The sequence below is a fragment of the Coenobita brevimanus genome, chromosome 35, assembly GCF_032717465.1.
Source record: "Coenobita brevimanus isolate Jiangsu-jjx chromosome 35, ASM3271746v2, whole genome shotgun sequence".
Classification (NCBI taxonomy): Eukaryota; Metazoa; Arthropoda; class Malacostraca; order Decapoda; family Coenobitidae; genus Coenobita; species Coenobita brevimanus.
In genome coordinates, this window is record NC_136988.1 from 272617 (window position 1) to 297611 (window position 24995).

Below are 24995 nucleotides of genomic sequence, written 5' to 3' on the forward strand. Positions count from 1 at the left end.
ACAGGATATGCAAGTGAGAGAGGGAAATTTGCAGTACTACAAGTCATATATTGAAGACAAGGGCAACATCATTGGAAATAACCTGTTCTGCGACAATAATATAGAACATAAAGAAGAAAACTCTATGCAAATCTTGGAAAGTAAGAGCAAATAAGATAAAGGAGCTAAACGACTAAAAATAACGCTGCTAAAAGTAGGCACCGTTGCTTGCAGAGGCATTGCGTCAGGCCGACATCATCTGTTATGTTGTACCAAGGTCAGGGCACTGGGTATCAAGCCTGTCCGAAGGGAATATATTGAGTGGTGTTTGAACACATGGTTTGTGACAGTTTGAACTTGTGAATGATTAGTAGTGATTGGTGAGTATTTTAGTCAGAATTAACCAAAAAATATCTAAATTATCAGCCCGGACAATAGGCCTATGCAGTGGGCTACGTGTGATGTTGCACGGTAGCCAGTGATTTGGGCTTTAGTTAAAGTTTGATCATTTATAAATAGGGCATAAAATGAAAATATAAGAGGATTCAGACTGCATGTAGATGTTATATTGCTGTCAAGTGGCATTACTCGATAAGTTCCATATTTTTTTATAGGTTACGAAATTGGGGCAGCCTTTTCCTTACATCTACCATTCTAAATCTGGGAAAATTGGCTCTATACCTAGCATTAGAACTTTAATTGGCGAATTTTCTCCAAGTTACTGCGAATGTCATACCAAAATAAGGTAAAAAAACGATGCTAATTGCCGTACTGCATAAAATCTAGTAGAACATCTATTTATGTTAAAAAAATGTTTTTAGTATAGCCTACTGACCCACACTCAGATTTGTATATTTGCCTTCAGTTAGCATGTTGTATTAATATAAACAACTTCTTTTTTTGTGTGCAAGGAAGAAGGAACCAAAGGCTGTTACCTGCAACATTGTTCCCTTCAAGAAAAAATGGTTTGACGTTATTAGTAAACTTAGGGGGGGGGTCAGGTGGATGGAAATCTCTCCCAATTAGTGTAGGTGTCAGTGCCATGCAATATAATGTAAATCTGCAATGAATCCTACAAATAATTATTGGAAAACGGAAATTTTAAACAAAAACGAGTGAGAGTGGACTTAGGTGGTAGGTGGTGGCGACAATCATCCACTCACTTGATGTAGTGCTGCCTACTTTGCCTTTATTATTCTTTATGTGTCTGTCCTCCTCTCTTCCTATTTCTCCCATCTTTCCTGTCACTTTTTATTACTCTTCTTTCCTTTTCAGGTGGCTTTACATTGAGTGACAAGCCTAATGGTTTCCTGTAAGCCAGGAAACTTATTACAATGCTGGGTGGTAACCATATAACCAACCCATACATGTTCCCTACATGGCAACAAGTGGACTGGCAGAGGGGTAGTGCCCCTCCCCATAAAAGCTAACTCAAAGACAAACGGCCGCCCCTTATGGAATTATGGCGTCTGACTAGTTTTTTTTTTTTTTAAATAACAGAACAGGGGAAGGAAAAACATATGAATGAAAAAAAAACAAATCCATACACCGGATTATAGATGTCCCCTATTCTTAACAAATCTGTAGCAGTTGGACTTGAGCTTCTGTAAGTTGAAGAGTGGGGGGGAAACACTCCGGGGAAGCAAGTTTCAAAGAGGTGCAGTTTGGAGAATAAGAGAATTCTGATAGGTGGAAGTTGTGCAGTATGGCAGTGTGACAGTCCAATCATGAGCACTACCAGATGCCGGTATAGCACTGGGGAAGGCGTGGAGAGGTGGCACAGTGGCTGCAACTTCATCTGAGCATTTGCCATAAAAGTATCTAAAATAATGCAAGGGAGGCAACATTCCTTCTTACTTGTAAGGGAGGTAGTTCATAAGTAGTAGGGATATTAAGAATTCTAACAGCTTTGTTTGTATTGATGTCAGGTTGTTTTAGTGCAGCCTCCACATCCATTCCAGAAGGTGAGCAATATTCCAGTTGAGAGTGCACATGACTTGTGAATTATAGCTAGCGTAACTGCTCGTCAGTCAAGAAGTTATGGACTCTGTACAATAAATCAAGTTTCTTTGATGCTGTTTTTGCTAGTGATCTAACATGAGAGGTCCAGCTGAGGGCATTGTTAAATGAAACACCAAGAATTTCAATACTTTTAGAGATAGGAATATTAGTAGCACTGAAGGTACTGTCATGCAGTATAGGAATCAAGCAGTATCTGTGTATTGGTATATTGTTTATATTTTGGTTTTCCTAGCGTTAAATGAGGCAAGGTTAGTTTGTCCCCATTTAGTGATTAAGCAACGTTGGGTCTGGTTAGTACTTGGACGGGTGACTGCCTGGGAACACCAGATGCTGTTGGCATCCCTGCGTGTTAAGTGGGGTTGGTGGAGAATTAGTGCCCCTCCCTGTAAAACAATTAACTCTAAGCCCTTGGCCACCCCGTTTGGGATACATGGCGTCTGGCAATGAATGAATGAATGAATGAGATAAGTCTGGATTTATGGAGATGGCTGCACAGAGTCATTAGAAATATTAAACTTTGTGAATGGCTGTTTAAGTGTGAATGAACTGTGAGGTGTTGAGTCATTTGCATATGAATGAATGAGATTATGGATGACACACATCATCATTATGAATTTAAAATAGGGTTGAAGCCAGAATTGATCCTTGTGGCCCGCCAGCATTAATCGAATGGAAATTTGGAGTACTGTATATGTCATGTACGCTAATCTTCCTGTTGCCGAGATACAATGAAATCAGAGGAAGAAAAGATGATAGGCCATAGCAAGGGAGTTTGGATAGCAGGGAACGGTGCCACACGCCGTCAAAAGCTTTAGAAATATCAAGGGCTACTGCATGAATTCCATGTTGGTCAGTTGACTGATGGATGGCATGAGTCAGGAGATGGAGTACATCAGCAGTGGATCTTTCGTGGTGAAAGCCATACCGTACTATCTGTTGCAAATTAAGTTGTTGGATTAAAGATGTTTAGGTATGTGCTTATTAATTACAATTTCAAATGCTTTGCCAAGAGATGTGGTAGCAGTTGGTCTGTAATCAGAGGGGTCAGATGCACTTCCATTCTTTAGGATTGGGTGGATATTGGCTTCCTTCCAAGAATTAGGAAATCAAGAAGTATGTATGCATAGATAGATACCGTAGTCTAATTTTATGCATAGATAGATAGTCAAAATTTGATGAGGTATACAGTAATTTATATGTAGGTCTAAAATTGATAAGGTGAAGGTTGTGTAATTACTGACTACAGAATTAACTCACACTTGTGCTACGTTTTAAAATGTGCTATACGGTATTACATTGATGATCAGGATATACCAGTACAGTATAGAGTAAGAATAAATTATTCATGTAGATTTCAAAGACTTCAAGTATTTATTGAGGAAAATCCCAGTCGAGCTCTTTCAAGGTATACAGGACACGTTACATATTGATTACATAAAATCAGTGTGAGATCATTTTTGGCAGATAGCTACGTCAGAAAACAGTTACTACTAAATAAACTCCACATTCACAGAAGTGAGAGGGAGGGGGAGACCGAGGATGAGATGGAGGGATGGAATGGAGTGGCATATGAGAGAGGGGATGTGTGAGCTGGAGGGAGGATAGTGAAATGCAGGGGACAGGGTGACATGGAGGCGATTTGTTTGTGGCCACCCCTTACAGGGTTGAGGCGTCAGGTAGTTGATAGATAAGATATCCCTAGATTTTGCTTAACTAGAAGAATTTTGGGCAACAGAGGCTTAAAGACAAGAAAATCTATATCTTGAGTTAGCTCACAATACTTTTTCTCTGTTTGTTCATAGTCATACACCTTATTCCTGGAAGGGGTGGCCACAAACAAATTGCCTCCATGTCACCCGGTCCTCTGTCACTAGGCTGCCTTCCTTCCAACTCATACACCCTCTCCCTCCTATACCTCTCCATTAAATCCCTCCTCAGGTCTTCCCCTTCCCCCCTTCACCTCACTCACATACATTCTCTTAGTTAGTCTGTCAGTCTATATGAACTCCAAATGACAACGCTATCCCAGGCTTTCAAGCATATCCACATCAACACCAAAATGTTCCTTGAGTTCCCCGTGTATCTCTTTGTACACCTAAAATTTATCTTTACTGTATACTAACAACAGATTTTGTTAAGAGAATTTTTAGCAGTCAAAGGCTTAAGAAAACTGTTGAGTAAAACCATTTCCTTGCTGTTGGTACAGGTGGACACAAACACAGTATTGCAACTAATATTTTATCTCTTCTGACACTCATCTTCTTCCACTGACTTTCACTTTCCTCCACTGACTCTCACTTTCCTTCACTGGCTGATATTTCTAAGCTGAGAGAGGCTTGGTATGTGATATTCCTAAGCTGAAAGAGGCTTGGTATGTGATATTCCTAAGCTGAAAGAGGCTTGGTGTGTGATATTCTTAAGCTGAAAGAGGCATGGTATGTGATATTCCTAAGCAGAGAGAGGCTTTGTGTGATATTCCTAAGCTGAGAGAGGTTTGGTATGTGATATTCCTAAGCTGAGAGAGGCTTGTGTGATATTCCTAAGCTGAGAGAGGCTTGGTGTGATATTCCAAAGCTGAGAGGTGCTTGATATGTTTTTGTGCTAATAGATGATTGCCTTTGTTAAGATATATGAGGGAGGAAAGGAACAGACATACCCTAAGTGATATACAGAGGAGTATCGTAATAGGTGAACTTTTGACACTAACTTTGCAATACTTGACACATACATTACATTTTTAAAGCTGTTTACACCCATTGAAGTCCATTAGCGGGCATACAACCTGGAATAAACAGCACAGTAACTGAGTGCATGCGTTAAGTAATTTGATCTATTACCAGCCACTCCTGTTGTGTCATAGGGACTTTGAACACTAAGGTTGCTGATACCACACGAGATAAAGCTTGGGCCACTTATCTTAGAGATATCGGTGCCTATCTAACAAGCGCGTAACAGAATCAGCGAGGTCCATCTCATACTTTGCCTGGTGTGGGGACCTAAGGCTAGGCTGCATTTTGGTTCGACTAGGAAACTTGGGTGAGTTGTTTTTGTTATGACAGGGAGTCCTTATTATACTCGAATGTTCCTCCTCCTCCTCATCCACCTCTTCCTCTTCCTCCTCTTCTTCCTCCTCCTCCTCCTCCTCCTCCTCCTACCTTCTGGTAATGTTCTCTTTTCTTTTTTCTTTTTTACAGTTTTTATGCTACCTCCACATGATTTACCTGAGGAAAGAACTCAGTATTGGAGGGGTTAATGAAGACTATACTGTTGTCTGTACCCCACCCCTCCAGTTTGAATAGTGTTGCCTAATGTAAACGAAATCCTCTGGAGATTGGAAGAATGAAGTACAGTACTGTAGTACAATTGTTACGCGATGCAAGGGGTGAATTTGGTGTTCATATACAGAGAAACTGCCTTGTAACTGGAGTTGGTGATTTTTTTATTTTAATCAAAAATATATAAAATCTGATTTTTTTAAATTTATTCGATTCTTTTTATTTATTTGATATTTCTTTTTCTTATATAGCTAATATTTCAAAAGCAGTATACTGAATAATGTTAACTTCATGTCTTGTATGTCCACTGATGGTTCAGGCTGAAAGCCACTGCCCAGAATTCAGATACATAGGCTACCTGTTTAGGTCCTGTCTGTACGCTACTGGTTAAGGCCGAGTTGCCAGTGGTAATCAAGACAGCATATTCCAAAGCTGATTAAATCACCACACAGAAAACTCTTAAGCTGATATTATTATGACATGGCCTTAGGTGACCAAGTATAGCCTACCTAGTCTTATGGCTGGGGTTTTTGATTTATGGCTCATTATTTCACATGTACAAATCATTTCAATACATAGTTACACAAATGCAAAACTATTTTTTCTGTCATACAGTGTAGCAATATCTAATGGCACCATTCTCCAAAATCTGCTAACTTAATGCTTAAGTATCGAAATAAATGAATGCCAACACAAAGTTATACACAAATTTTATAAACCTTCAGATTTTATTTTTGTTGACTTTTATATATAAAAAAAAAAAAGGGTTTGGTTTAGCAAAATAATCAATTATTTAATCATATGATTGAATCAGTTTGATTTAATCATTGCCAACCCTGCTTATAACCACTTCACTAAATTTATATACTATTTAATCATGCTATCTGCAGACAGTTTTATTTAATGTAAAGGAGACTTTGAACTGGATGGGGTTAGATCTAGTCTTCAGTAACTCCATAAAACAGGCCCTTCCAGAGTGAAGGAAAATAAAAATTAATACATTGCTGGCTGAATAGGGAGGCTGCCAGAGACCGAGCAGCATGCAGAGCCTCCATTAGGTGACCACGGCTGATGAATGGAAGCACGTTGGAGCCGTTATAAATGATATGGTTGCCAGATTGATGAGATTAAAGTTGTATTGCTGTCTGTATGGTTCAGTTGTCAGTTTACTGTTTAGTGTACAGTACAAACTCTCAAATCCAAGATAATTGATACCAAAGGCTTTTTAGAAAGTGGAATTTTTTTGTAAAGTATAATGTTAATGATGACAGTGAGAATATCGTGTAGACTACTGCCTGCATTACCATGAACTCTACTGGTACACACAATAAAGTACAGTACTTTGTAGTGTATCACAGTAGTAATATGTCTGCCCTTGTTCTACTTGTCCATAGATGTAGCATCATCAAGTATGCATTGTATGTGTTGGGACGGATGATATCAACATCTCCCTATTGCAGGAAAACATATTTTGTACAACCTCTGAACATCTGGTTTCCAAAAGTCTGTACTGTATGTATGTATATATCTATAGCCAGATTCCTTGATCCTGTAAGGGGTGGCCATAAACAAAGTGCCTCCATGTCACCTTGTCCCCTGCCATTACACTGCCCTCGCCCATCTCACACACCTCTCTCTTATAGAAATCGCTTTCATATCACCCTGTCCCCTGCCATTATGCTGCCATTCCCCCACCTCACACCCCTGTCTCTCATACAGTATATTAAATAGCTCTGTATGGATACTAAGTGCTTGTGAAGGATTGAGGGCATAAAAATAAAATGGATATCACAGAATCAAGTTAATTTTAATGTTGTTACTTCCAGACTGTGGGCAGGATGGGTCTGATATCATTGCCTGTGTTGGTGGCTGTGGTGGTGGCTGTTGTGGCCTTCAAGCTGTTTCAGTACTTCACAGCCAAGTCCCCCTCGCTGAATCCGTTTAAAGAAGACGCGTGTACACAGGTCAAGCCAAAAGTGACTGACCAGAAGCAGAGAGATGCAGTTCTTAAGCAAGGTGAGTGTTAATAGTAGTTGTAGTATTAATAATAGTAGGAGGAGGAGAAGTAGTAGTAACCCCAGGTTCATCTGAAACTTGAACCTGGTGGACTGCATGCTGAAATTGCCCTTCTCTGGCAGTCCAACATCCTTTTGTAGAGAGAGAAGGAGTGGACTGAGGAACATTTGTATCATCAGTGCCAGCGTATGGAGGTGTCCCTTTCCAGTGCCTGGCAAGGTAAGTGCAGTAAAAATTATTTTGGAAAGCCTGTTCAGTGATGTATTTTGTATTTGCTGGGTTTACTCTTATCCTGGTGCTGGAAGTGAACCAACTGCTAGAAATGAAGAAATGACCAGCCTGCCCCATCGAGAGTGTGCTTGTTCTGTATATTATCTGGTAGTTGCATATCCCGACTTTGGTTAGTCAGCCCGTCTTGTCTCATTTGTTTAGCACACGCCATCCACAGCCTTCCTTTCACCAACCATCTTGGAAAGTTCTGAATATCTATCTGTGTATCAGTCTGTCTGTTTGTTTATCCATAGCCAGATGCATTAATACCGTAAGGGGTGGCCACAAATGAATTGCCACCTGTCCCCTGCCATTCTGCTGCCCTCCTCCCAACTCACACACCCCTCTCCCATATACCTTGCACAGAAGAAATACTCGAATCTGAAATATCTGAAATGCATGGTTCAAAAAGGTTTATGGTACATGGAATATTTTGGAAAGTGAAATTATGAGAGTCATGTAGTTGAGAGTGTAGAGCATTGTGATCAGTAAACTATCTATCTATCTATCTATAGCCCGACGCCCTAATCCCGCAAAGGGTGGCCGCAGACAAAACGCCTCCAAGTCACTCTGTCACCCACCATTTGACTACCCTCCCCCCAACTCACCCCCCCCTCCCTCATATACCTCTCAACTCCATCCCTCCACCTCATCCTCGGTCTACCCCTCCCTCTCCCTCCCTCCACCTCACCTACATACACCCTCTTAGTCAATCTTTCATTCTCCATTCTCTCCACATGTCCAAACAGTAAACACATTGAATTATATTGCATTAACAGTGTATTTTAATGTGACATCGTCGGGATTGACTCTATAGGATGCGTTTATGTGAAGGTACAGAACATGGTGAATGTTTTTGGCATATCAGACAGAGCCAGGATTCCAGGGGCGTGAATGGTGAGTGAATACAAGCGTGGCCCATTGGATTGGGCAAATTTGGGCTGTCTGGACATTGCTACTCCTTACCCTGCCCTTGGGTGGGAAAAGTCTGGATGATGATGATGATGAACAGTTTATTATCTGCTCTTATACATGGCTTTAAAAGAGCATTGTCTTCAGATATGCATTGATTGTATGAGCACATGCAATACCTACACATCTCTATAGTATAAAAAAATATTTGGGAAAGTGGAAGTCTCTTGGAAATTAGATGTTTAGATTTGGGAATTTCTACTGTACTTTATTAGCATCCATTTTCATAAAAGCCATCAGTATTTGGGTGGTCCATACACAGTTAATTATTAGTGTGTAATGTTTGTTGCATATCAGAGCGATAACTACAGATGTAAACAGTTGGTGTATCGTTTCTAATAACTGAGATAAGAATGATAATTATGTAAGGTCATGTCCTTGCCTGCTGTGGAGGAAGGCACTGCTTTGAAACCTGATGCTTATAAATAATTATGGTAACGAAATGTGTGTTGTATTATTATGATAGGTATGTTTTATGCTTTTAGAAGTTCAGTTATTGTGGTACAGATTTTTTTTTTTTTTTTTTAAATAAGAAGGAACCAACTGCCAGAAGCCTGCAAGATTATTCCCTCCATAAAAAAACAAAACAAGATAACAATGAGTCAAATTCAAGACCCATTCATTTCGAGAGGCCTGGACACACTGTGTTTGAAAGACTGGAGGTTATAGGCAGTAGTAAATACCGGCAGAGAAAGACAGCTCCAGAGTTTACCTGTTGCATACATGAAGGACTGAGAGTAATGGTTAACTCTTGCATTAGGTTGTTGGATGGAAAAGGGATGAGTTTGTTGCTATAGGTTGTATGCTAACATTGGTTAAAAGAAAATACTGAGACCAATATACTGTATACAGTTCGAGGTAGTGCTGTATTGTAATGGTGGATGAGAAATGTCACGACACATCTGGTAAATGTTCCATTGCTCCATTGTGAGTGTTGTGTTACTTCTGTTGCAGTTGTTTTGCTGGTGTATAAGGAGTGGAGAGGTATATGGGAGAGGGGGGGTGAACTGAGAGGTATATGGGAGAGGGGGGTGTGAACTGAGAGGTATATGGGAGAGGGGGGTGAGAACTGAGAGGTGCCGGTATATGGGAGAGGGGGGGTGAACTGAGAGGTACCGGTAGATGGAAGAGGGGGGTGAGAACTGAGAGGTATATGGGAGAGGGGTGTGCAAACTGAGGGTAAGGCAGCAAAATGCCAAGGGACAGGGCAACAAGGAGGCGATTTGTTTGTGACCGCCATTACTAGATTATGGCATCTGACTATTGATAGACAGATAGATAATGAGTGTTGTCCGAATGCATCTGTGATGTTGAACTGGGAGGGCATGGCTAAGGTCACAGTTGATAACCCTGCACAGTAGACCATTGGACTTAACCCATAAAACCCTGATGTTACTATTATGCAAAGTATCACGGGTGTTGTGCTTCATTAAGTATGTAAATGTGACCAGATATATACTTGGGTAGCTAAGCCACACATAAGTAACCCTGTCTGGCCACCTGACATAGTCCCAGTATAAGTCATGTATTATTGAGTGTTAAACGAGTTCTGTTGTACTGCTGGAAGTGTGTCATGAGTATATTATAACTAGATATATACAATGCTTTGGTGGCTTGACTGAGTTACACAGGAGCATATGAACGGATCTTGAATTTGGCCGTTATCTTGTTTTTATCATTTTTCTTGGAGGGAACAGTCTTGTGGGCTTCAGGCCTTTGGTTCCTTCTTCCTTGCATTAAAAAAAAAGGGAAAAACTCTGGCCTCTTGACATAACCCCATGTTACCCATTTCATAACCACTTTCCTATCAAAAAAATCATTATCTAAACTATACCCTATTTGATTGACCTGTCCAGCTGAGATGTATGGGGCAAGTAGGGTGTGTTTGGACTGCGGCTGCTGATTGGCCGCCAATGATGTAAATCTACAGCTCTTCTTATTTTAACACATATATATTTATATTTTTAAACTACTGTACCTTCAGTACAAGCTGCCAGATTAAATATGGAATAATTTTTGAAGCTGAAGAGGCCAAAATTACCTGTAAAAGTTTACTGTTATCAAAGAAAATTAAACCTAATTATAAAGTTTTATAAAACGATGAGTGATGTTTTAAGCAAATTATCCACCCATGGCATACACCCACATCTGCATGTTGCACTGCACCCTCCCACGGTGTACATCTGCGTCGACATGTTACACTATTACATCCACTTACGGTGTACACCTACGTCCACATGTTGCACTGCAATACATGAATGCATTTACTTCAGTGACATCATCAGCGGCCAATCAGCAACCATGAAACAAGCATACTGTACTTGCCACATACATCTCAGATGCACAGGTCAATCAAATAGACTATAGCATTATTGAATCTAACCCCTTCAGATAGTGGGAATTGCCTGAACAGCTGCATGATGGTGATGATGGTGATGGTGGTGGTGGTGATAATTATTGGTGGTTGTGATGATGATAATGATGATGATGATCATGGTGACATAAACAGGACTGCACAACCACCCTGTTATTTAGAGAGAAATGGAAATAGGAGAATGATTAGTTGTGATGATGATGGTGGTGATAGTGAAGGTGATGATGATGAGGTGATGATGGTGGTGATGATTCCAGTAACTGATCTTCTGCAGGGTTCAGCCTCGACAAGGTACCTGATAATCTTGACGCTGTTGTGATCGGGAGCGGCATCGGAGGCTTGGCGTTGGCTGCTATCATGGCCAAGGCAAAGAAGAAGGTGTTGGTATTGGAGCAGCACGATCAGGTATGGTCTGTCTGTCTGTCTATCTGTCTATCTGTGTATCTGTATATTTAATGTGTCTGTATGTCCATCTATCCATCTGTCTATCTAAATAAGGTGTTGGTTTTTGAACAGCATGATCAGGTATGGTCTGTCTGTCTATCAGTCTATCTGTCCATCTGTCTGTCCATCTGTCTATCTATCTTTGTATCTACCTATCTATCTATACATCTGTCTATCAGTTTATCTATCCATCTATCTATAAGGTGGCCACAAACAAATCGCCTCCACATCGCCCTTTCCCTTGTCATTACGCTGCCCTTCCCCCAGCTCACACCCCCCTGTCTCTTATACCTCTCCATTCCATCTCTCCATCAGGTACAGTGATAGTTTTTTTATACAGTAATTAGATTTGAGAGGGGGAGGGAGACCAAGGATGAGATGGAGTGATGGAGCAGAGAGATTTATGAGAGAGGGGATGTGAGTTGGAGAGAGGGCAGCCAGATTGCAGAGGAAAGGGCAACTTGGAGGTGATTTGTTTGTGGCTACCCCTTATGTTTATTTATGTATTTTTACACTGAAATCAATACCTCACTTTTATGTTGCCCTCCTCCTTATACTTCTATATCTTTGTATTGCATTTATTGAAGCTAGTTGATTGAGCAGTGAAGGTTGGTTGGTTGGTGGATGGATAGATAGATAGTGAGATAGATGGATAGCTAGATAGATAGATAGATGGATGGATAGACAGATAGATAGATAGTGAGATGGATAGGAAGATAGATAGACAGATAGATAGATAGTGGGATAGATAGGTAGATAGATAGACAGGTAGATAGGGGTACACATGATCATCTCCGTGAATTAAACCCAGTTGCATATAACAAGGTGTGCAGTAGTTGTGAGAAAAATCAGAGAAAAATATTAACACCTTTTATCTGTTTAAAAAGTCAACAGTGTGCCCTCTTATTTCATTGTATAATTTCATTCAATATTTTGCTCTATTAAGTTTTACATTTCTTCTGCGGAGAGGATGGAGATTGAGAGACTGATGAGGAGAGTGTATGTGAGTGAGGTGGAAGGGGGGAGAGGGAAGGGAAGGCCAAGGATGAGATGAAGGGATGGAGTGGAGATATATGAGAGAGGGGGGTGTGAGCTGGGAGCAGGGCAGTGAAATGGTGGGGGACGGGGCGACATGGAGGCGATTTGTTTGTGGCCGCCCCTTACAGGATTGAGGCTTCCGGCAATAGATAGATAGATAGATAGATAGATTTAGCTAATATCAGAAAGCTTTATTCATGTTAAGGGAATTCCTGGGTCTCTTTTTTTTTTTTTTTTTTGAATGGCATCATATTTTTTGGACAATTTTCTCCAGTTTAGGATTGTAGTCTTTCTCTCTCTCTCTCTCTCTCTCTCTCTCTCTCTCTCTCTCTCTCTCTCTCACACACACACACACACACACACACACACACACACACAACCACCAGAGCTCCTCCTTAAACCATGTAAAATAATTTGAAGAGAAGAATGAAATATAAAAGAGATCATTGAAGGGAAGGAGTTTATCTATTTATTCATTTATTTATTTATTTATTTTTATATATTCATGTATCTGTGGCAGGTGGTGGTGACCATCATCCACTCACTTGATGTAGTGCTGCCTACTTCTTCCTTCACCTTTATCATTCTTTTTCTGTGTCTGCCCTCCTCTCTTCCTATTTCTCACCATCATCCACTCACTTGATGTAGTGCTGCCTACTTCTTCCTTCACCTTTATCATTCCTTTTCTGTGTCTGTCCTCCTCTCTTCCTATTTCTCACCATCATCCACTCACTTGATGTAGTGCTGCCTACTTCTTCCTTCACCTTTATCATTCCTTTTCTGTGTCTGTCCTCCTCTCTTCCTATTTCTCACCATCATCCACTCACTTGATGTAGTGCTGCCTACTTCTTCCTTCACCTTTATCATTCCTTTTCTGTGTCTGCCCTCCTCTCTTCCTATTTCTCACCATCATCCACTCACTTGATGTAGTGCTGCCTACTTCTTCCTTCACCTTTATCATTCCTTTTCTGTGCCTGCCCTCCTCTCTTCCTATTTCTCACATCATCCACTCACTTGATGTAGTGCTGTCTACTTCTTCCTTAGCCTTTATCATTCGTTTCTGTGTCTGCCCTCCTCTCTTCCTATTTCTCACATCGTCCACTCACTTGATGTAGTGCTGCCTACTTCTCCCTTCACCTTTATCATTCCTTTTCTGTGTCTGTCCTCCTCTCTTCCTGTTTCTCACTATCATCCTCTCACTTGTTGTAGTGCTGCCTACTTCTTCCTTCACCTTTATCATTCTTTTTCTGTGTCTGCCCTCCTCTCTTCCTATTTCTCACCATCATCCACTCACTTGATGTAGTGCTGCCTACTTCTTCCTTCACCTTTATCATTCTTTTTCTGTGTCTGCCCTCCTCTCTTCCTATTTCTCACCATCATCCACTCACTTGATGTAGTGCTGCCTACTTCTTCCTCCACCATTATCATTCTTTTTCTGTGTCTGCCCTCCTCTCTTCCTATTTCTCACCATCATCCACCCACTTGATGTAGTGCTGTCTGCTTCTTCCTTCACCGTTATCATTCTTTTCTGTGCCTGTCCTCCTCTCTTCCTATTTCACCCATCTTTCCTGTTACTTTTTATTATTATTCTTTCCATTTAGGTGGCTTTACATTGAGTGACAAGCCTAATAGTTTCCTGTAAGCCAGGAAACCATTTACAGAGCTGGGTGGGAACCATATAACCAACCCATATGTCTTCTCTACATGTCAGCAAGTGGGTTAGCAGAGGGTTAGTGCCCCTCCCTGGAAAACAACTACAGTAATTTAAAGTCAAATGGCCACCCCATATGGGATTATGGTGACTGGTTATAGATAGATAGGTAGGTAGATAGAGATATTTATTTTTATACATTGTTATCATATCCAGGCTGGGGGTTGCTGCCACACTTTCATCGACAAGGGTTACGAGTTTGATGTTGGCATCCACTACATCGGTGATGTGACGTGCAGGTCCATCACCAAGACACTGCTTGACCAGATTACCAAAGGACAGTTGCTGTGGCAGGCCATGGGTTAGTTCTTATCTGAGTCAGTCTCCTCCTCTTGTTATTTTTCGATCACTAGTAATTATAAGATTCTCCTAGACAATTCTGCATTATGTTTTACACCTATGGTACTTGGGCCACACATCATACACTTACTCATCCCATGCTGCCATCAGCTGACTCTACACTGAGTGCCAAACAAAATGGTTTCCTGTAACCAGGGAATCCATTTACCATGCTAAGTGGTAACCATCTATCCAGATGGTGCCTGATGGTTGAGCAGGTTAAAGCACCAAAACTGGATGAAGCCTGGAAGGGTTTCCTTCCAAGAGATGGCTGGGGTTTATTGCTCACATATTTTTTTTCATTAATTCAAGGAAGAAGGAACCAAAGGAAAGGAGCCTGCAAGATTCTTTCCTTCTAGAAAAACAAAAACAAGATAACAGAGAGCCAAATTCAAGATTTATTCATTTTAAGATGCCTGGACATATTGCATTTGAAAGACTGGAGATCATAGGCAGTGTGAGTCTGGACACCCTCGCCTTAAAGTCAGGTGGATTAGCCCATCCCTGGGCCGCTATACTGTACTCCTGATGGGGCAGAAAAGGATTGGATGATGAATGGATAGATTTGTTTCACTTACACAGCAACTGTCTATCCATAGTTGATGCTTCATTGCCATCCCTCCCTCCCTCATATCTAACTTATGCCTCTCAGCTTTATCCCTGTACTTTTTCTTAATGCTATTCCTGGCTGATGACACACCGACGCATCATTTGTTGGCCAGCCAATTCCAGGCCAATGACGCGCCGGTGCATCACTTCTTGGAGCGCCTTCTCATGGCTCAAATACGTGGCACAACAATTTGGTGAACACAGGCAACAGACCTTCATTTCATTGGACACTCACCCCCAGCCCGGGAACAGGATAGAAAAGTTACGCAAGGCTGGCCCGGGAAAGTGTTACCGGGTAATTAATAGCGCTGTACAGTGCTCCTTGAACATCCACGGAGGTTAGGTAACAGACACCCGCGTATGTTAAAAATCCGCAGGTATCTGCTGCCCCCCTTAAAAACACCACTGGACCCCCCTTAACCTTTTGGCTGCAGCGACTGTAATGACAACATACTAACTGTGCTCATTGTGGAGAAATAAGAAAAAAATGGTGTGTTTTCAACTCGTGTTTTAACCCACTTATCGTTAATCTTGAGAGCTAAAATTTTTGTCAGACAAACGTCAGTCTTACTATTATTGTTTGCAACAAACTGCATGTCCGTAGGCACTCCAAGCACAGAGAACGATTTGAGAGAATACAAGGTCTGTTTTGACTGTCTGCTGCAGGAAATTGGCCAGGGAGGTGGACATTTCCACCAAACCACATGATATTTTCCATGCCAGATAGGGTTACAGCCACGTTACCTCATCACAGTAATTGCAATAATAATAAAAATAAAACACTTCCAGCCAGTCTTCTATGATTTTGTTATGATATTCCAGTGTTTATGTTAGATTTCAGCAAAACAGTAACGATGTGAGGAAAATCATTACCAACTTTATCAATCTTCATGCATGACTTTTATTACCTCTTACTTGTATAAATCTTATTGATACAATGTCATGAGTCATTTCATAGCATAGCAGCACAGTTTGCAACCACAAAAATGTTCCTTAGCTAATGTGCTTAGCATCATGACTTCTATGATTATCACAAAAATATCACCAAATCACTTGTATTTTATCACAGTAATTCACAATATACTGGCAACGGCCATACCACGTTGAGTACACCGCTTCCCGTCCGATCAGCGAAGTTAAGCAACGTTGGGTCTGGTTAGTACTTGGATGGGTGACCGCCTGGGAACACCAGATGCTGTTGGCATAACGTTCTCCCTACGTGTCAAGTGGGGTTGGTGGAGGATTAGTGCCCCTCCCTGTAAAACAATTAACTCTAAGCCCTTGGCCACCCCGTTTGAGATACATGGCGTCTGGCAATGAATGAATGAAAAATAAAATAACACTTTCAGCCACTCTCGGATGAATTCAGTGCGATTTGGGTGCGTATTGCTTGGCATTGTTTACGAGAGAGAAAGGGAGGGGAGGGCAGCAAACCAGTTCAGACCAGCTTATCGAGGGTATGTATACACTTATGCATATATGTACGTATACTATTATTTAGTACTAGGGTGATTGTCAGTGTTTAAAAGTTTAACCACTAAAGTTAGAGTCACTCATCCACCAAATGAATTTTTTCCCCGTAAGCTATGTGTATCATTTAGTGCGATTTCAAATAGTGCTCGCTCGCACATCCACCATATAGGCGCATTAATTGGGACCCAGGTGTCTTTACAAACAGTGCAGTAATAAGGGCAAGAACAACCATGAAAACGATCAAAATTTTCACTTCGCCTGTTCTCATCAATGGGAGGAGGGTCATCAGGCGTTTCAACCATTACCAGCTGATTTCCGATTAGCCAGCGACGGAGGCTCTTACTCACAAAGCTTTGGTATGACCCACCAGTCACAGCTTTCCCCTTGTATCAGCTGGTAAACACAACAAAGCCCTTTGCCGCCAAGATTGCAAAGGAGGACATGGAAGAAGAGAAATACTCCCAGCCCATCCTAACTTTTCCCCTGATGAATTAAAGGCATTAATGAATAAGGGGCCAAAAGGAAGATTGTTATATTTGATTCACTGGATAATGCCCTCACTAACTCAGCAATGAACTGTTCCTGGGATAATGTTACATTTGCAGTGAACAGTGTCAGCAGAGTTCAGCGAGATTTTGGCTCTAGTGAATCTGGTCCTGGTACTGTATCCACCTGTGGATATTTAATACCGTTTATGTTACATCCACCTGCGGATATTTAATACCGTTTATGTTACATCCACCTGCGGATATTTAATACCGTTTATGTTACATCCACCTGCGGATATTTAATACCGTGAATATTTAAAAATGTGGATGTTAAGGGATGACTATTTTCTTTTTCAGATGATGTGTTTGATGAAGTGATATTCTCAGAGAAGGATAAAGAGCCACGCAGGTACCCGGTGATGGGGGGAGCAGGACGATGGGAGAACAGCCTTAAGGAGAAATTCCCACATGAGGCTGATAACATTACTAGGTACAAAAAAAAAAAGTATAACATGAGTTAAGGTGTGGTGGTAGGTGGTGGCAACAGTCGTCCACTCACTTGATGTAGTCCCTCCACATCTTCCTTCACCTTTATCATTCTTTTTCTGAGTCTGCCCTGCTGTCTTCCTATTTCTCACCATCATCCACTCACTTGATGTAGCGCTGCCTACTTCTTCCTTCACCTTTATCATTCTTTTTCTGGGTCTGCCCTGCTCTTTTCCTACTTCTCACCATCATCCACTCACTTGATGTAGTGCTGCCTCCTTCTTCCTTCACCTTTATCATTCTTTTTCTGAGTCTGCCCTGCTCTCTTCCTATTTCTCACCATCATCCACTCACTTGATGTAGTGCTGCCTACTTCTTCCTTCACCTTTTCTTTCTATTTCTCCCATTTTTCCTGTCACTTTTTATTCTTTCCTTTCCAGGTGGCATTACATTGAGTAACAAGCCTAATCATTTCCTATAAGCCAGGAAACCATTTACAACACTGAGCGGTAACCATATAACCAACCCACACATGTTCCCTATGTGACAACAAATGGGTTGGTGGAGGGTTAGTGTCCCTCCCTGTAAAACATCTAACTCAAAAATGAAAGACCACCCCTTACGGGATTATGGCGTCTGGCTATAGGTACCATAGATAGATGGAATCAGGCAGCTCAAGTTTTCTCCTTTTCCTACGCAGGTTCTTCAAGCTGGTGGAAGAGGTGTCAGAAGGTTGGCATAAGGCCACAGTTGTCAAGTTCTTACCACTGTGGCTTGTTTCGTTACTCCAGTCCACCGGCCTCATTAATTACATCACTAACTTCTACAAATGGAATGCCAAGACCTGCAAGGATGTGGTGTGGGTAAGTTTGTTGTTCACGGATACCTTTGGAGGTTGTGATGGAGAGGGATCATGTGGTGGTGATGGAGAGGGATCATGTGGTGGTGATGGAGAGGGATCATGTGGTGGTGATGGAGAGGGATCATGTGGTGGTGATGGGGAGGGATGGGGTCATGTGGTGGTGATGGAGAGGGATCATGTGGTGGTGATGGAGAGGGATCATGTGGTGGTGATGGGGAGGGATGGCATCATGTGGTGGTGATGGAGAGGGATCATGTGGTGCTGATGGGGAGGGATGGGATCATGTGGTGGTGATGGAGAGGGATGGGTTCATGTGGTGGTGATGGAGAGGGATGGCATGTGGTGGTGATGGGGAGGGATGGCATCATGTGGTAGTGATGAAGAGGGATGGCATGTGGTGGGTGATGGAGAGGGATCATGTGGTGGTGATGGAGAGGGATGGCATCATGTGGTGGTGATGGAGAGGGATGGGTTCATGTGGTGGTGATGGAGAGGGATGGCATGTGGTGGGTGATGGAGAGGGATCATGTGGTGGTGATGGAGAGGGATCATGTGGTGGTGATGGGGAGCGATGGCATCATGTGATGGTGATGGAGAGGGTTGGCATGTGGTGGGTGATGGAGAGGGATCATGTGGTGGTGATGGAGAGGGATCATGTGGTGGTGATGGAGAGAGATGGCATGTGGTGGTGATGGAGAGGGATGGCATCTTGTGGTGGCACTGATGTAATTGGGTCGCTCTTCATACAAATGTCCCTCAACTGCCTCCCCCCTCAACTCCCTTCCCATTCAACTCCCTCCCCACCCCAGAAAGGAGGATGGGGGCTGCCAGAGGAGGTCAGTTTCAGCCAGCCATTCTTTAGTTTCACATTGGAGGTGAACCTGGGGCTGCTGCTGTTACCTCCACCACCACCACCTTTGGAATTTACTTACCCACTTTTTTTTATTTTTTTATTTCTTTGCTACTTCCACGTGATTTTCTTCATATTAGGGGAGACTTTTTAATCTGGATGGGTTAATTTTTGCCTTCATAAAGTCTGATGCTGCTTGGGACTCATCTTAAGTTAAATAAAATTACCTGACAGAAGCAAGAATGAAATATACCGTAAGTCAGGTTGTTAAGCACCACTGATTAATAATAGTGATGTTAGAACCGTAGTGATATTTATGTTGTGACTGGAGAGGATGGAGAGCAAGAGACTAATGAAGAGAGTATATGTGAGTGAGGTGGAGGGAGGGGGGGGTGGAGACTGAGGATGAGATGGAGGGATGGAGTGGAGAGGTATATGAGAGAGAGGGTTGTGAGCTGGGGGGATGGCAGTGAAAGGGCGAGAGATCAGGCTACATGGAGGCGATTTATTTGTGGCCACCCCTTACAGGATTAAGGCGTTTGGCTAATAGTGGCTATAGATAGATAAATAGATAGATAGACCTTTCCATTCAGCTGTCAGATTCTCATGTCATAGTTGCCATTACCTTCCATAATCATGCAAATCAATGTCTTCCATGCAGTCAATCCTAAAGTTAGTATAAAAAGATGATTATATAAAGGCAAGGACTGAACCCACAGGTTAATTTGGCAGTTGATGAAATGGTTCTATGCCACAGGAGTTCATAGGCTGCATTTTCTTTTAACCCCTTCAGTCTGATGCTGTTTTAAGATTATATTCTCTCCAGCTCAGGACTGTTTTATTCAGCATTGGAGGAGCTTTGTGACAGAGGCTTTAGACATTGCTTCCATTAATCTCTCCTTACAAGTGGTATCCTAAGCTCTTGGGAAGTAACTAGCTGGATTTAGCATTTGTTTTAGCTTCTGATTCATAGAAAACATCAGCCGTAACATGGCCAGCCCCAATACAGGAACTCATTAAGAGAAAATTGGTGTCATTTTTAAATTATGGTAAATTACAATGGATTCTCGAATTTCGATGGGCATGGGTACCTAAAAATCACCACGAAATTCAAATAATCAAAATTTAAACTGAACTTATGGGGAAAATTAGTTTGGGTCCGGGGCCTCCGAACCTAACTACGTAAAATCATTATTTTTTGCCCACACCCCCTGTAAACTTGTGGTTAAGTAACTGTAGTTCTGCATTGTATTGCCATACTGTCAGCAAGTGTATACTTGGTGTATTTCTACCCTTTCCTGTATTGCCATTTCTCCTTTGGCTGTGAAGCTTTAGAGGTGCCAGGCTGCTCTTGCCCATTACCACTGCTGCCCGAAGAGCCACTCTTGCTTCCCATCTTGAAACAGGTAAGTTGTCCCGAAAATACAAAGAAAATACATACAACTAATTGGAAGTGAAATGCATGTCCACATGTGGAAGGTACAGGCTGAAAGTGCGGCACTTGGCTGTAGAGGGCTGGCTGCTGGCAGGACAGTCGCAAGATGGCCGCCGACAACAGAACATCACCTTGCACGTGGCTTGTTGTTGGTGGTGCCTACTCCCATGCAGGAGCTTTTATCCTTACACAACATGACTTTTTTTTTTCTCTCTCTCAGTTTCCATTGTTCATTTCTATGTTGCTCCTTATATTCATAATTACTGTACTGTACTTCTCTTCATTTCAGTATTCTGCCTGCTGTAATTGCTACCACCTGTAATTCATTTTGTTGTAGTATTTCTGTTATTGATTCTTTTTCTTTAATTTCTCTTGTTATATCCTCGAGTTATTAAAGTATTGATTAGTTAATAATACTGTAAGTATGTTTATAGAATGACGGGGAATAGTCCAGGGTGCGAATTGTCCTGAAGGAAATCGTCCATGTTTTGACGGGGAATTATCTGATGGGCGAATTGACTTGACGGTGAGTTGTCTCGGACCCTTATCATCGTGCGCTCCACACATGAATAAATGATGTTGCGATGTAGTGCTGCTCTCGGGTGTCTGCCCTGTCATCTCTTCCATCCTTCCTTCCTTCCTTCCATCCTCTTCTGTCTTTTTCTCCTTCATTCTTTCCTCGTCCTTCTGCCTACGGGTGACTTTACACTCCCTCTTCTGTCTTTCTTTCCTTCTTTCTTTCCTCTTCCTTCTGCCTGTGGGTGACTTTACACTCCCTCTTCTGTCTTTCTTTCCTTCTTTCTTTCCTCATCCTTCTGCCTGTGGGTGACTTTACACTCCCTCTTCTGTCTTTCTTTCCTTCTTTCTTTCCTCATCCTTCTGCCTGTGGGTGACTTTACACTCCCTCTTCTGTCTTTCTTTCCTTCTTTCTTTCCTCTTCCTTCTGCTTGTGGGTGACTCTACACTGAGTGACAAGCCAAATGGTTTCCTGTACACCAGGAAACTATTTACTACGCTGGGTGGTAACCATATAACCAAATTTTGGTGCCTGGTGGTTTAGTGGGTAATTATTGCGCTCCAATCAGATTGAGCCGGTGAAGGTTTATATCCAAGGGGTGGTTGGGGTTTATTGCTCACGTAATGCCACTCAGGGATGAGTGAGGCTGGTCACTCTCATCTTAAATGTCGGGACCAACTGCCTGGCCCCGGGCTCCTATGCTCTTCATGGGGCAGCGTAGGATTGGTTGATGGATGGATGGATGGATGAATTTTAATTCTCTTCTTGACACATGTCACACGATATTATGTTAGGCTCATACATTTTCTTATAATTTTCCTTCACTTCTAGCATTTTGGTTCGCATCAAAAATATTATCTTTGCTTGTTTTGGTTGGAGTCTGGCCCTGAGAGCATCGAAATACGCGACTTTGCATCGAAAAGTGAGGTAGGCGGACCACTCCAAGATGCATCGAAATTTGATTCATCGAATTCTAAACTGTCGAAATTCGAGAATCCACTGTAGATTAGATTGTGCGTTGGAGGTTTTGTGGTGTAGTGTGGAGGAATATTTGGATGAGGATTATTTGGATGTGGCAAAAATTACTTGTTTTGTGTGTCTGTCCTCGCTTCCTGTTCTCCCATCTTTCCTGTCACTTTTTATTGCTCATCTCTCCTTTTCAGGTGGCTTTACATTGAGTCACAAGCTTAATGGTGTCCTATAAGCCAGATAGTCACGATGGGTGATAACCACATAACCAACCCATACGTGTTCCTTGTGTGTCAGCAAGTGGGTTGGCGGAGGGTTAGTGCTCCTTCTTGTAAAACAGCTAACTCAAAGACAAAGGGCCGCCCATATGGGATTGTGGCATCTGGCTGTAGGTAGAATAGAGAATAGGTAGTTCATGACCCTCCTGTGATTTGCAGAGATTAATTAAAGCCCATTGCTGTTACATGCAGTATAATAACGCTCGTGATTTTTCTTTTCCCTTCAGGACTTGGTCAAAACTCAGGAGCTGCGTGACATCCTGTGCTACAACTTTGGGGACTTTGGTACACCCCCGAGCAAGGCTGGTTTCCCCATGCAGTCACTCCTTCATTCACATTTTGCCAAAGGTTGGCCAGTTTCTCTGCATTACAGGCATTCCTTATTCAGACAAAAAATTTTATGTTAGGAGTGTAATGCTGTATGGTAGTGAGACCCGGGCAGTAAAGGAAGAGGGTGTTCACAGGCTCAGACATACTGAAATGACAGTGATTAGGTGGGTGTGCAGTGCGTCCATGACTACGAGGGCAGAGAGAGCTAGGTTTACGATGGAAGAGTTAAGGGGATAGATGGGACTGGAGTGTATTGGTGCTGTGATGAGGAGAAGTAGATTGAGATGGTTTGGGCATGTTGAGAGGATGGAGGATGACAGTTGGATGCGGAGGGTGAGAAGTGTGAACATCGGGGTACAGATGCGAGAGGCAAACCAAAAAAGACCTGGGATGAGATCATAATGTGACCTCAGGGATAAGGGACTGAAGAGGGAGGCTGCCAGAGATCAAGCAGTGTGGAGAGCTGCCATAAGGTGTCTGAAGCCAGTACATGCAGGCAACGACAAAATACAGTATGACAATGCAGAAACAGTGAAATATTTCTTTGTCATTGCTAGTGTGGTAGGTGGGGGCACTCACAATCCACTCACTTGATGTAGTGCTGGTCTCGGGTGTCAGCCCTTTCCTCTCCTCCCGCCTTTCCTTTCTTCCTCTGTCTTTCTTTACTTCATTCTTTCCTCGTCCTTCTGCCTACAGGTGACTTTACACTCTCTATTTTCTCTTTCTTTCCTTCATTCTTTCCTTTTCCTTGTGCCTGTGGGTGACTCTACACTGAGTGACAAGCCTAATGGTTTCCTGTACACCAGGAAACCATTTACTACGCTGGGTGGTAACCATATAACTAAATTTTGGCGCCTAGTGGTTTAGTGGGTAATTGCAGCACTCCAATCGGATTGAACTGGTGAAGGTTTATATCCAAGGGGTGGTTGGGATTTATTGCTCATGTAATGCCACTCAGGGATGAGTGAGGCTGGTCACTCTCATCTTAAATGTCAGGACCAACTTGCCTAGCCCTGGGCTGTAACGCTTCTCATGGGGCAACATAGGATTGGATGGTGGATGGATGGATGGCTAGTGTTAAAGAAGGAAAAAGCACTCAGATTCAGCTGTCCACTATACTCTTTTCACCTTTACTTGGCCTAAGATTGCCATCACTCCATCTCTAATGCCGAGGTGTAACAGTAGGTTAATACAAGATTGAGTGTTTAATCATAAAGAATTGCTGTGGAAAGTACTGAATATAGAGCCATAGCATTGTCTCTTTCTGCCACTTAACTATGTGAAATAAGCTATAAAAGGACCAAAATCTCAGCCAAGTTAAGGTGAATGAGCTATAGATCAACCGAGCTTTGAAAGAGACGGCCACTCCTCAAAGTTAAGAGTGAATGGAACATAGTCACAAATTGTTCTTACGGCCATGTGGAGAGGATGGAGAGCGAGAGACTACTGAGGAGAGTGTATGTGAGCGAGGTAGATGAGGGGAGAGGAAGGGGAAGGCTGAGGATGAGATGGAGGGATGGAGTGGAGAGGTGTATGTGAGAGGGGTGTGTGAGCTGGGGGGAGGGCAACAAAATGGCAAGGGACAGGACGACATGGAGGCAGTTTGTTTGTGGCCACCCCTTACGGGATTAAGGCATCTGGCTATAGATGGATAGAATAGATAGACAGATGATTTTAAACACAGATGTGATGTTAGCCAGCTACCTGCTACTTATAAATACAGTATGATGGTATTTTGTGCAGATAAATGGATGGTGTTATAAGCTGTACATTTATTTTTAGTTTATTCCTCATTTCTTTGTCATTACCTGCTTTCTAGAATGTTTATAGAGAAGAGCAAGTATATATTAATCCAGAATTACTTGTCATTCAGATGGGGGAGCATATCCAGTGGGTGGTGCTTCAGAAATTGCCTTCAACATCATCCCTGTCATTGAGGCAGCTGGGGGCAAAGTTTTAGTGCGAGCAGAGGTTAGTATCACTGTTATTGCTAAGCACATTTTGTTTTTATAAGGATTTTTGTAAGAAATTGTAATCCCGAAGCATTTATATGTGATGTCAATGTAACAGAAAGCGTTAGGAAACATACATAGAGGTGGTTTGGCCATGAGGAGAGAATGGAGGGTGAGAGATTAATGAGGAGAGTGTATGTGAGTGAGGTGGAAGGGGGGAGAGGAAGGGGGAGACCAAGGATGGAATGGCATGGAGGGGTATATAAAGGAGGGGGGTGTAAGTTGGGGGGAGGGCATTGAACTGGC

General features: G+C 42.2%; 1 protein-coding gene and 1 non-coding gene across 2 annotated transcripts in view; both read left to right on the plus strand.

The window, feature by feature from the left end:
* The first annotated feature begins 231 nt into the window (after nt 1–231).
* Nucleotides 232–24995, plus strand: part of LOC145396235 (all-trans-retinol 13,14-reductase-like) — a 33869-nt gene continuing 9105 nt past the window's right edge. The window contains exons 1-8 of the mRNA XM_080269668.1: nt 232–359; nt 7103–7292; nt 11183–11313; nt 14258–14402; nt 17368–17500; nt 18197–18359; nt 22635–22755; nt 24611–24708. Of these exons, the coding sequence (XP_080125794.1) occupies nt 7115–7292; nt 11183–11313; nt 14258–14402; nt 17368–17500; nt 18197–18359; nt 22635–22755; nt 24611–24708 (969 nt within the window). The 5' untranslated portion in view covers nt 232–359; nt 7103–7114. The remainder of the gene's footprint in view (nt 360–7102; nt 7293–11182; nt 11314–14257; nt 14403–17367; nt 17501–18196; nt 18360–22634; nt 22756–24610; nt 24709–24995) is intronic.
* On the plus strand, nt 16135–16253 carry LOC145396283 (5S ribosomal RNA). Its single transcript, XR_013896760.1, has one exon. It is a non-coding gene; the product is annotated as a 5S ribosomal RNA (ribosomal RNA).